This window comes from Cebus imitator, unplaced genomic scaffold, assembly GCF_001604975.1.
Source record: "Cebus imitator isolate Cc_AM_T3 unplaced genomic scaffold, Cebus_imitator-1.0 Scaffold261, whole genome shotgun sequence".
Lineage (NCBI taxonomy): Eukaryota > Metazoa > Chordata > Mammalia > Primates > Cebidae > Cebus > Cebus imitator.
Window position 1 is genome coordinate 538,394 of NW_016107576.1, and position 12,853 is coordinate 551,246.

Here is a 12,853-nt window from a genome sequence, read left to right on the forward strand (position 1 = left end):
AATTTTCCAAAGCATTGAAAAAGAGAAAATATTCTTAAATTCATTTATTGATTCTAGGATAGTTTTACAAGTCAAGTATGGGAAAAGAAAATTAGTTAGATACATTTTTCTCTGAAGTTAGAATAGGAAAAGGATGCCCACTGCCATTGTCATTGCACTTTTAGTCATAACCTGAGCAGTAAAAGAAGAAAAATGTGGAGAGAACCAAATTGCCATTATTCATGTGTGATTTGTGATTGTTTACGTAGAAGACTCAATCTACCAATGTGATTTCAGAATTGATGAGAGTCTAGAAAGATTGTCAGATATTTAAAAAATCAATATATAAACATCAACCATGTTCTATACATCAGCAACAAACAAAAAAAAAAAGGAATTTTTAAAAATCTCCCTTTTACAATAGCAACCAAAGTGCTAAAACCTAGGTATAAATCTAATAAAAGTGTAATAAGACCTTTAAGGGAAAAAATATAAAATTCTATCAAGGATTATTCACCTAATCTTTAACAATAAGATATAATTTTTATATTCAGTAGATTAGCAAAATATGGAAAGTCTGACATTAACAAATTTTGTTGAGGATATGAAGCATCAAGGATATGGTGGGAAAATAAATTGATGCTACCATTTATTGAGCCATTTGTTACTGCGGAAGTTATACTATGCATTCCTTATCATCTAGGAATCCATTCTTAGCTCTATATTGTCTGGAAACAAGACAAAATATTTGAATTCAGGCCTCTCTGGAAAATTGTTGACATATGATTGTAGTAGATACAATACACCTACAAGAAAAAGCCTTACTGAACAATGAAGGAAATGAATTATATTTCAAGGAACATTTCAAAGATTGTCTGAGTCATTAGTTTTAGGACTATAAATTTACTTTGAGTTTTCATTACAAAATTATATAGGAAACATCACCAGTCAAACATGGCATGGATGGCCTGGAAAATCCACAGCATCCCCAGATGGAGAGCTGTTGGGAGTGAAAGCATGTACATGTGATTACTTGTGAATGAATACACTGTGTGAATTCATAGTATATCCATCTATCCATGTAGATGCTAGTAATATAAGTTAATGTATTTCTTTCTAGAATGATTATGTAAATATATGTCTCATTAAAAGTGTTCCTGTTTTTCCATATAAAACTATAATAAAAATTTTGTTTTTCAACAGTTTCGTGACGCAGTCAATTATGCTGTTCACTTGTAACTAAGACTTGATGAAAAATTAACAAGTAATAAAACAGAGAGAGTAAAGAAGAGTAAAATAAATATTGCAATAAGAAGTATAACCTTCATTGCCTATTAAACTTCCAAATACTCATTTATATGTGACTTTAGTCTTTGTAGAAAGACTAATTAATCATCTTAGAAATCAAAAGTAGGAATAGTCCAATAAACTGCACAATTACAACTGAAGTGTTAAAGCTGTTTTTTATACCCACTATCATTTTCAAGGTTATGGTGAATTTAGTTTGAATCAATATGTTTAAATATGTTGAGGCAGGTAAAGTGCCCTGTCAGCAAAGTAAACACAATTATTCTTCCATTTCAAAGGATATAAGATGATAATTTATTAAAGTATTTCCCGAGAAGAATTTTGGTTGGTTAAAAAAAGGATATCCAAAGAATTTCCTTTAATCCTTATATAAAACGTTTTTGGTATGTATATTCAAGGTTTTTTTTCATTCTATTTCTATGTGTAGTACAGTAATGAACATGTATGGATGGGTAACTTCTTGTAGGTATGTTATTTTATATGTTATTTAATCTCTGTTTATTCTTTTTGATCAAGCACGCAAGTCATCAGATGCATCTGGTAGGAAAACCTTTTTTTTTTTTTTTTTTACAGAACAATTCTGTTACTTTGATTATTGTAAGCTAAATTTTTGTGAGATATTTTTGTGGCAATTAGAATATTTTGTATTGTTTTTACGGTTCTGTTTACTGAAAATATTTTTAGTGGATGTGGGGAGGGGGAGAGTATTTTTAGAAATACCAAGTAGAGCTCTAAAGAGGTGGATGTTTTTAAATAGGGATGGAAGAAGACAGACTAATGTATTCCCCTAGATGTACACTTTCTAGAGATTTTGGCAAGATTTTGGAAGAGATTGTTCTCTTCTGTTATTTAATGATAGAACTTGGTATTTTCATAGGTAACTTCCCTTTGTTTCCATTCCGTTTTGTTCTTTCTGGCATACACTAAATAATTCTTAAATGGGCCGGGCGCGGTGGCTCAAGCCTGTAATCCCAGCTCTTTGGGAGGCCGAGGCGGGTGGATCACGAGGTCAAGATATCGAGACCATCCTGATCAACATGGTGAAACCCCGTCTCTACTAAAAATACAAAAAATTAGCTGGGCATGGTGGCGCGTGCCTGTAATCCCAGCTACTCAGGAGGCTGAGGCAGGAGAATTGCCTGAACCCAGGAGACGGAGGTTGCGGTGAGCCGAGATCGCGCCATTGCACTCCAGCCTGGGTAACAAGAGCGAAACTCCGTCTCAAAAAAAAAAAAAATTCTTAAATGGAATAATGCTTTTATTAAGGTAAATGAGGGAGATGAAAATAATGACAAAGACAGTAGAAGGAACATAAATTATCTTTTCAGCAACAAATTTTTCAACGGTTATTACAAAATTGACACTGTTAAAAACATATTATTGTTTATGGTTCCTAATATTTTATCTTTTTCTAATAGAAAATTTTATAATAGCCTTGTTCCTTATTCTCTACAAAAATAGCCATCAGGGTTTAACTTATTGAAACCTCTAATCCTCATCATCCCTCATTATTTTATCTGGATCCCCGCTCCCTTAGCAAAAGATCTTGCCTTCTATTTCCCAGAAGAAATAGAATCTAGCAACTGTGAACTAACTCAGTTTACTCCTCTTTCTACCCATCCATTGAAAAGTATCCCTATGCCAAAAAATACCTCGATGATTCAGCACCTGCTTGCCTGGGCGCTTCATCTCCCGCTGATGTTTTACATGTACCCAATGCTGTGGTTATTAAAGTCAGTTGCTATTTCCTGGATAAACCATGCTCTTCTTCCATCCCATTTATGTAAGATCACCTCAGCCTAGAAGGTCTTTTTCCCCAACTTTATCTGCCAGAGGAATTCTTTATCTTTCAAGATTCAGCACAAATGCTGTGTCCTCTATTATGCCTTACCTTACTGTCCAAGAATTTCCCTCTCCCAGCTCTCACAGCACCTTATAATTGCCTTTTGTTGTTGCCTTTGTCCCATTCCATTATGATGATTCATGTAAACTTCTCATTTCCTTAACAGTGGTGATACATTTATTCTTTGTAGTATTCAGAGTCTGGCTCAGAATCTGACACCACTAAATGGTGCTTAATAAATATTGTTGAAAATATTGTTAAATCAGCACTGAGGAGGTAGAACGACTGAAAAATACTAGTCTTTCCAAAGGGAAGAAACCAGGTTTTTTAATTCATAGTGTCTTTCCTGCAGTAGATTTTGACTGAATAACATAACTTCAGAGATGGTATTGCGATAGTTACAGGATACGTATTTCAATATTTACTTCTTAATATTATTATGAGGACTATTGTTATTAGAACTTAAAGTTTTTGTTAGTTTTTGTTTTAAGGAAAATAAGAAGGGTATTGATTTTGGCACTAAAGAGCAGTTACTGATTTTACTTCTTTACCGTTTAATTTTAAGATAACTTATTTGAATAATGCAGTCAAATAATTGAATTTGTACATTAACATTTTATTTCTGTATATAGTATTCTGAAAAAAATGTGTATTGGTGACTTCATGCTAATATGTTATTTTTATTCATATGATTTAATCATTGTCTAATTTATTTTTTGGACTCAAGCTTGCTCCTCTTCAGAAATATCTGGTAGGCAATTACTTTTTAATAAAACAAATATTACCTTTAAAATTTTTTATTTATTGTTTGCAAGTTTTTACTTTCCTTATAAAGTTATATTTTTATTAATTATATCGAGCTGATAAAATATTTTCATTGATGAAGGACATGGCTTGTCTAGTTTTGTTGGGTTTTACCTATATAAATGATTTATGTTGCAATTTCTTGTGTAATACTTTAGAAAGAATATAGCATCATGAAACAGAAGTTGTACAAGCTAGTATAAGAAAGATTAATATATACCACTGAAATTAGATTACCCAGGTTAATGAGTAGTTTTTGAAAATACATTTATACTGTTGTAAACTTTGCATGAAACAGTGAATATTTTAACTGTATATTTACCCTGGAAAGTTTTTATTCTGTTTTTTTCTATTGTCGGTTTGTTCCTTTTCTATTTTTCTTATATAAATTGAATAAAAGTTAGAGCCGTGTAAAAGAAGAAGGTGAAATTCGTCTTATTAAAAAGAAACTGGAGAACTCAACATTTAGAGTTGTAATCTGTTTATGAATCTTAAAGTAGATTTATAAACTCTAAATACGAAATATGAATGATACTCTTTCACGACTTGGATAATGGTATACTATAGCAACATACTCTTTTTATCATAAGCAGTAACTTAGTTTATCTTACACAGCACCCAAACATATTTAATAAATACATTTGTTAAATGTTAACAGTGAAACATTCTTGTCATAGTAGAATTATCTAAATTATGTGGGATGAAGTATGCTGTGCTCTAATTTTCAGGTCAGTTTTCCTAATGTTTAAAATAAACTTTGACATCTGATTTTTAAACTATGTTCTAGGTATAAATACATTAAAAATTTGAAGTGAGAATAAGAACTAAGTTGTGCTTTTATATACTTGTAAAAATGGATAAAAATTGTCTTTTTTTCATCTCATGAATGTGGGTGAATGTTCCTGCAAAAAAATCTTTAATGAACATATAGATTCCTTTGGTATGCTCATTTCCTTTAGAATGCAATGCAATAGACTCTTTAAATGATACAAACAGAAAAAATATATATTTGAAAATGTATACTTCGGAAATAAATTATTTTTTGTATGTGTCCTCTTTTTGGTAGTACCTAGTTTTCTCAGATATTGACCAATACGGAATAAAATGTATTGCAGAAAAATCCTTTGAAGTATTTTTTTCTTATGAAGAATTATTAATCACTGTTAGATGCTTTGGATTTAGGTACCTATCATCACACAGCTAGGAAGTATTAGAGCTAATATTGTAACTCAGATGTGCCAGGCTCCAAAACCATCACAATGGTTTAAGTGGTTAAATGTAGATATGGCTTATATATTAGAACACAATAAGTAAAGCAAAAAATTGAGAACTTGAAAGCATATGCTTTTAGGGAATTCTGGGTTGAATGTGAAGCAGTATTTGAATCTGACTGTCTCTCTCACATCTCACTTTATTATCTGCAAATGCTTTATTTCAGTGGATATAATTTTTTTAAATAGCTAGATAAGAAAAAAGTATTTAGAAGTTACATACACCAATATCTAAATGGAATAAAATTCAAAGCAAATACATGTGGTTCTAGATTGCCTATTGTTTTAGGGTTACACATAATCCAGTATATTGTGAAATATTTCTTTTTGGTAGATTTGTTATTAAAAGATGTATATTTTGGTTAACTTATATTTTTACAAAGAATTAACTATGTGCATCTTTGCATCTACATAGTACACATAGTACACACATACACATTTCATGTGTAGATTTTTTATATGACAAAAAAATGTTTCGAGAACAGGTTTTCCTCATGGAACTACTAACAACGTCATACTTAGTGCCCATCCTTTAATGTACTCTTAAAGGAAATCCCTTTATATATTGATGTAATTTGTAAAATTTAATATATTTGATTAATACCCATTTCTGATAATTGTCACATAAGACCTTTATGAAAACTTTTATTTACTTTCTTTAGTATTTGACAATAAACTCAGGAATATTGATGAGTACAGAGAATATTTTAAAGAATTTCTTGCATATTCTATTAGTGAATAAAGTTAAATAATACCTGAAATTTTTCTTTTAGCTTATCACGAAGGAGGGAAAAGGAATTTTTTTCAACTTATCATCTTTGACAAATACTGCCAGTCCATCCTTTGATCATTTACTTTTTTCTTAACTCCAGATCCCCTTAACATGAGGTGACAGGAAAAGTGGAAACAGGATGTTAAGGGTGTTTTTTTTTTTTTACCTTCCCTGACTCTCTTCTTTGTCTCTAAATTATTTATACTCATGTAGGCATCTGGAGAGTTTATATTGCAACTTGATGTGCAAGTTCTATAAATAAAGATAACTAAAAATATTTTTCACAAGAAACAAGAGATGTATTTTGGGAATCACAAGTTGTTGTTTTTTTAAAATGCCACAGTGCATGTTGCAATAAATTACGTTTTTAATTTAATTTATAGCCATCATGTCCATGTGAATGCCGTGTGCAGATATGTCTGCTCCATGCGAAAAAATAAAATCTTACCTATGAAACCACTCTTTTTCAGTTGTAACTAGTACATTAATTTTTAGAAGTAAGAATGACTCGAACCATCCTTAATTCCAAGAAAACAACAATTTGGCCAGCACAGTGGCCCACACCTGTAATCCTAGCACTTTGGGAGGCTGAGGCAGAAGGATCATTTGAGGTCAAAATTTCAAGACAAGCCTGGGCAACAGAGTGAGACCCAATCTCTATAAAAAATAAGAAAATTAGCCAGATATGGTGGTGCACATCTGTAGTCCCAGCTACTTAGGAGGCTCAGGCTGGGGGATTGCTTGAGCCTAGTAGTCTGAGGCTCTAATGGACTGTGATCATGCCATTGTATTCCAGCCTGAGTCACGGAGCAAGACCCAGTCTTAAAAAGAAGTAATAAAAAGAAAAGAGAAAATGTAAGAATTTGCCCTCCTTAATCCACCCCTCAAGAAGAATTAGATTATATTTGGATGATTAGCTGAAATTCTTTGATTGATTGTTTTAGTACATGAGATTTTCCTACAATGGGAAAGTTCTAAGTTTAAAAATTCTTTTTCTCAATTTTTCTAAAATAGGCATTCTGAGAGTATTTTACAAGAAAACACAAAGAATAGTTTACATAGTGTAGTAAAAATACACTGTAGTTTATACAGTGTAGTAAAAATATATTTTTTTACACTGTAAAAAAATAGTTTATACAGTCTTCAGAGATTCATACTCCTGTTACTTAAAAACTAATGTCTGCTTTTGGTGCCTGTCATCATCATTTTGAAATCTCAAAGCATTTAAAATGCCAAAAGCCGTTTTGGTTAGTAACAGTGTTTTGCCAAAGGTATGACATTGGTATGACATTTATAAAGAAGGAAAAATAAAATATACTTTAGAATAGGTACCTATCTCACTTTAATACTACTGTATCAATTGGAACATTAAAGAATTTGTGAGTTCTTTGCTAGTATAGTCAAGTTTTATTCTTTTACCCAAAGATATGAACAACAATACATTTTGTTAATGCCTTTTTATCTCTTTGGAATATTTTTTCTATTTATTTTTAAACATCTGATGTTGTTTTCTAAAATAGCTTTTGAAAAGGGGGAAACTTTTAACTGGTTCATTTAATTTACAAATTAAAAACTTCAAACCATAGCTCTATAAAATAATATGTATATTTGATACCCCCATTATTAATCAATATATAAACATTTGGTTTTGAATTGCTTTACTTTAGTGTACATTTTAAATTGGGTATTCAGACATTTAGTTTATGCTGCAAATTTAGAATTAGATTGTTAAACTGGATTTTTTTGTTGGTGATGTTTTGTTCTGTTTTTACATCTTTGTTGGTGTCATTTATGTGTTAGTCTGTGCTTTTATTTTTTCCCTTTACCCTTAGTAAAAAATATGTATATATACACAAATCTGATAACATAAATCCTTACACCTGAAAACAGCTCTTTATAAAAATCAATTATTTTTGAAACTCCACAAATGTTCATGTTCTCCAGATGTTTTCAGTTCTTGTGTCTAAAGGCTCTGTTAGTATCACTGATGGCCTTTTTACAATCCCTATTTTGTCCTAGATTAATTTCTGAGTTACATTACTTTCTGGTATGTTTTCAGGAATAGAATTTTTGTTATGACATTTGAAATTATCAAAATGGTTTCCTTATAGAACAATGTTAGAGATTCTTAGAGATTTGAGAAAGTTCTTACAGATACTAAATAGCTCTCTGATGTATCATGATAAAATATACATTTTATCACAATAGACATGACTGTTTTTAGCAAGAAAACATGTAATATAAATATTCTTATACATAATTAAATATTCTTACAAGACAAATTTGTTTTTATATGTATATTTTCAGTGAAAGAGTTTCTAGCCAAAGCCAAAGAAGACTTTTTGAAAAAATGGGAGAATCCAACTCCGGTAAGGAATACTTAGATTTTTCTACAATTTAAAGATCTTGTGTTAATAAAATCATGATTCTTGCCTAAGAAATTTATTACTTCAGAAATTTTAATTTTCTTAGTAAACAGAAGTTTAAACAGACCACTTTAATGGTCTTAGTAAACAGAAGCTTAAAATGAGAATTTTGCCAGTTATACTTTGATGTATTAATTAATCTTAGTGTATATCTAAATTGCAGAAGGAACTAATTTCCAGTATAATACCTAATTATAAATTTTGATACTAATTCCAATTGCTATAAAATTTTAATATTTTCTAATATATTAATTTTGAATTATGCCTTTAATAGCATACTTAATATTTTTATTAAATACAAAAATAAGAGTCCTTTTGTGCAGTTTAAAATTCTCAGTCATAGAGAATTTGGCTATCAACAACATTCCTGGTACACAGGCATCTTTTTTATCATTTTGATGGGGCATGTCCTATATAATTTAAGGTATAGATCTTAACTAGATCTAAAAACTGTATATAAAAAGAACCATCTATGATTTTTAAAAATAATCTTTTTAGAGTTATAAATAATGAATAAATTTTAATAGTAAATTTTAAAGTCTTTTCTTTCTAGCTGAAAAGTTTATATTTCAAGTATTTTCTCACTAAAGAATTCTAAGTAAATGTTAAAGATGCCATTACTACCAAGATTTAGAGTATGACCTGTAAGTTAAAACATAGTCACAAAGATTAAACATTGTGATTACAAAATGTAGACATTGTGTAACATGAAACAATAAGAGAATTAAGGAAGATAACATATTTTTATAATACAAAGAAAAGCAATGAAAAAACCATAAAGAGCAAAAATGTGTGTTCTGTTGCCTATTAATAAAATTTGTTTTAATTATTTAGTTGGGTCTGTGGTAAGATTTTAATCCATCTATGTTGATAAAACCTAAAATTAAAGATTAATTAATTCAATCAGAATTATGAGTTTTTACGTTGATTAAAAAATCTCATAACTAAAAATTACTTTAAATTTTAAATTGTGAAATCAAAATATAATGAAAACAAGTTATAGGTAAAAAAACAGAATTGCTTGCTCTCTGTAATGATCCAACAGGAAGCTAAAATGGGTCTCAAAAGGCAACGTTTGATTTGCAATACAGATACAATCCAACTACAGTGAACTCCTGTACCTATTCAGATTCCTCACTGGATGAAGAATCATATTGCATCACATTTTTCTCAAGCTAAGCACTGCATACTGGGCCTTCAAAATATTTTTCTGATATTTTCATGGAGTTCTTTGCATTGAAAACCTATTAAACAAATGGGTCAGCAATTACTGCTTGTTGCTATTTAACACATAAATTGTTCTAATAATTTTCATTTTGTTGTGGCAAGAACAAATTTAATAAATTGATGCCTCCAATTATTTGCTTCTTTTCGGTAGTCAAAGCCAAACAAAGATGTTTCCTTATAACAAAACATCTATTCAAGAAAAAAAGAGTCCGATTATTGTTCTGGGATTCTGGCTCTTGGTTCTTTGTAAAATGAGGAACACTTCTTTCCTTATTGTTACTGTTTTAGATAATACTGTGTTATTACAACATACAGAGAGAAAGCCACTAGGCTCTCTCATGCTGCTATTATCTAGCTCTACAAGCTTATATAAGACAGAAATGAAGCAAGACAGATTTCTTCATAGGTAACTTTAGTGAAAGGGCTCTGATTCCTTAGTTTATCTATTCATTACAGTTATTTGCAAATGCATTAAGTCTGTGTGGCTTCTATGACTGTAAGTATGCCTTTAGTCAGTTTGTAATTATTAAAATACGAAACTGATTTATTAGAAGTTCAGTACTAAGATTAAAAGTTCAATACTAGGAATGCATACTGGCATGTAATCTTTAATATTTCAGCTGAGGCTCTTATTTCCTCCTATTACTATTTTGCTCTGTTTTGCAATACATTCTCCTCAGATATTAAATCCTTTCTTGTTTAAAGGGAAAAATAGAACCAATAACCTGGAATCTCAATAGCCTTTTGTATTGCTTTTAAATGGATAGTTATAAATTGAATCATCCATTATGATTATGTATTATTAAAGCATTTATAATTTTCATAGTGTTTTTATGAGAAATTTTAATTTTATTTATATATTTATATGTAGAATAATGCTGGACTTGAAGATTTTGAAAGGAAAAAAACCCTTGGAACAGGTTCATTTGGAAGAGTCATGTTGGTAAAACACAAAGCCACTGAACAGTATTATGCCATGAAGATCTTAGATAAGCAGAAGGTTAGTATATTTGTTGTTATTTACCTTTAGGGTAAACTTTAGTTTTATCAGCTAGACTATTAAACAGATTCAGTATAATGACTTACCATTGACACCTTGAAATAATTTTATTATTACATTTAATTTTTATCCTTATTTATTGTAACTATATTATTCATAGTTAATATACAGTCAGCCCTTCCATATCTGTGGGTTCTACATCCATGGATTTAACCAATCACAGATTGGAGATATTTGGGGGAAAAATTACATCTATACCTAACATGTACAGACTTCTTTTTCTTATTATTTCTTAAAGAATACAGTATAACAACTGTATACATAGCATTTACAACATATTAGGTATTATAATTAATACCTAATATTAGGTATTTAAATAATTTAAAGTATATGGAGAATGTGTTTTATGCAAAGCCTCTGTCATTTTATATAAGTGTCTTGAGTACCTGGGCATTTTGGTTTCTGCCATAGGTCCTGGATCCAACCCCCAGGAATACTGATGGACAACTGTAATTTATTGTGACAATTATGGACTAATTTGTTATGTAACTAGTTAAAATGTGTACAGTAGTGACCCCACCACTTCATGTTACAGATTTTGAAAACCTGAAGTCCAAAGAGTTGAAGTCATCTCCAGAGTCAGAAAGTTAGTTAAATAGAAGGCCTAGATTAAAACACAGATCTGAAAGGAAAAAAAAAAAAAAAAAACACAGATCTGGCTCCACTCAGTTTTTTGCTCAATATTATTGGTATACTCCTAATTTTATATATCAATACCTGGCTGTTGTCTTTAATTACTTTTCTTATTCATATTTATTTAACTTCTTGACTTCTGTGACTATTTTCACGTTGACAATTAGACTCTAGCAAGAAAGAATGCTACCTTCTAATGATTTACACATATACGAGAAAATTATTTATGTGTTTTGCTAAGGTCACCACTTCTTAAATTCAAAATAGAATCACATATGGAATAGAATTACAATCTTCGTGAAGCCAACATAAATTACTTACCCCTTCTATAGAAAATCCAGAAGAAGTAGAAAATCCGGAGGAGGCTTAAATCTAAGTGACTGAGGATATAAAGATAGTTTTTGTTACGAAGATGGTTTTTTCCCCAATATTTTGTGTGTCCTCTTCTATGGCAGTATAAATTAAATTTTGAGAATTTATACCTATATTTATTTAGATATTATACAGTGAAGATTGTTCATTTTTACTCACTATTTTTTAATTATGGACTTTCTCTTCGTTCTTAATTTTCTTACTGATCTTCTGAAGTATTTGAAATCAGTATCTAGTTATTGCAGAGATTTCTACCAGCTTTTATAGAGGACTTTAAGTCATTAGGACCTTAGTATTTTCACATTAATTTTTAGTTTATTTTAGGTAATTGTATACTTGTTTAAGTTTAATTGACATAACTAGTTTTTAAGTAATTTCTTATGGGTCTGTTTCTTATTCCTACTTAGCTCTCACTTCTTAATTAAAGCTGTAGTTGACCTTCATAAGACCAAGTTTTAAATCCTCTATTAGGTTTTTATTTGAATCCTATTATAAAAGTAATGACAAAAGCCATAATTAATTATGCACCAATATAATTGTTGGTAATTGTTGTTATCTTCCTTATTCAATTCTAACAGTTTTGCTTATCCAAGTTCATTACTTGATAATATAATGTTTTAATTTTGCTTAAATACATTAAAAGATATTTATCTCTCAATTACAGGTCGTTAAACTGAAGCAAATAGAGCATACTTTGAATGAGAAAAGAATATTACAGGCAGTGAATTTTCCTTTCCTTGTTCGACTGGAGTATGCTTTTAAGGTAAATTTTAGCAATATCTAAATAAGATATTTTCAACCTGATTTTTTAAATATGAAGCTATAAATAGGATTCTAAACCAGATAAGCCTAGAGAATATAATTAAACAAAACAAATATCTTTAGAGTTTATGTAATTAAATCCTATTGTGCTTATAAACTCAGCTAACATTTGAAAAGGTTTTGATTCTCTTTGGAGAAATTATTCAAGGTGATATGTGCAATTCTTCATGAGTTGCTATTACAAAATGAGATATTTCAGTTTATCAAAAACCTTAGGGATATCTTATTAAACAATTCTTATACTTACACAAATAAATACACCCAACACATCTTCTACTTTTATTTAACCCTTTTTGCCACTATGTCACCAAATTCTTTTTTTTTTTTTTTTTTTTT

The 12,853-nt window shown here is 29.9% G+C and overlaps 1 protein-coding gene across 7 annotated transcripts in view; it reads left to right on the forward strand.

Annotated features, from left to right (window-relative positions):
- Positions 1-12,853, forward strand: part of PRKACB (protein kinase cAMP-activated catalytic subunit beta) — a 148,214-nt gene that overhangs the window by 89,476 nt on the left and 45,885 nt on the right. For 4 of the 7 annotated variants that reach the window (XM_017499807.1, XM_017499804.1, XM_017499808.2 and 1 more), the window contains exons 2-4: positions 8,285-8,346; positions 10,502-10,630; positions 12,360-12,458. In XM_017499807.1, the coding sequence (XP_017355296.1) occupies positions 8,285-8,346; positions 10,502-10,630; positions 12,360-12,458 (290 nt within the window). Of the gene's footprint in view, positions 1-1,803; positions 1,828-3,857; positions 3,882-8,284; positions 8,347-10,501; positions 10,631-12,359; positions 12,459-12,853 lie in introns of all 7 variants that reach the window. The other 3 variants (XM_037728277.1, XM_017499805.2, XM_017499806.2) reach the window with 1 other exon arrangement.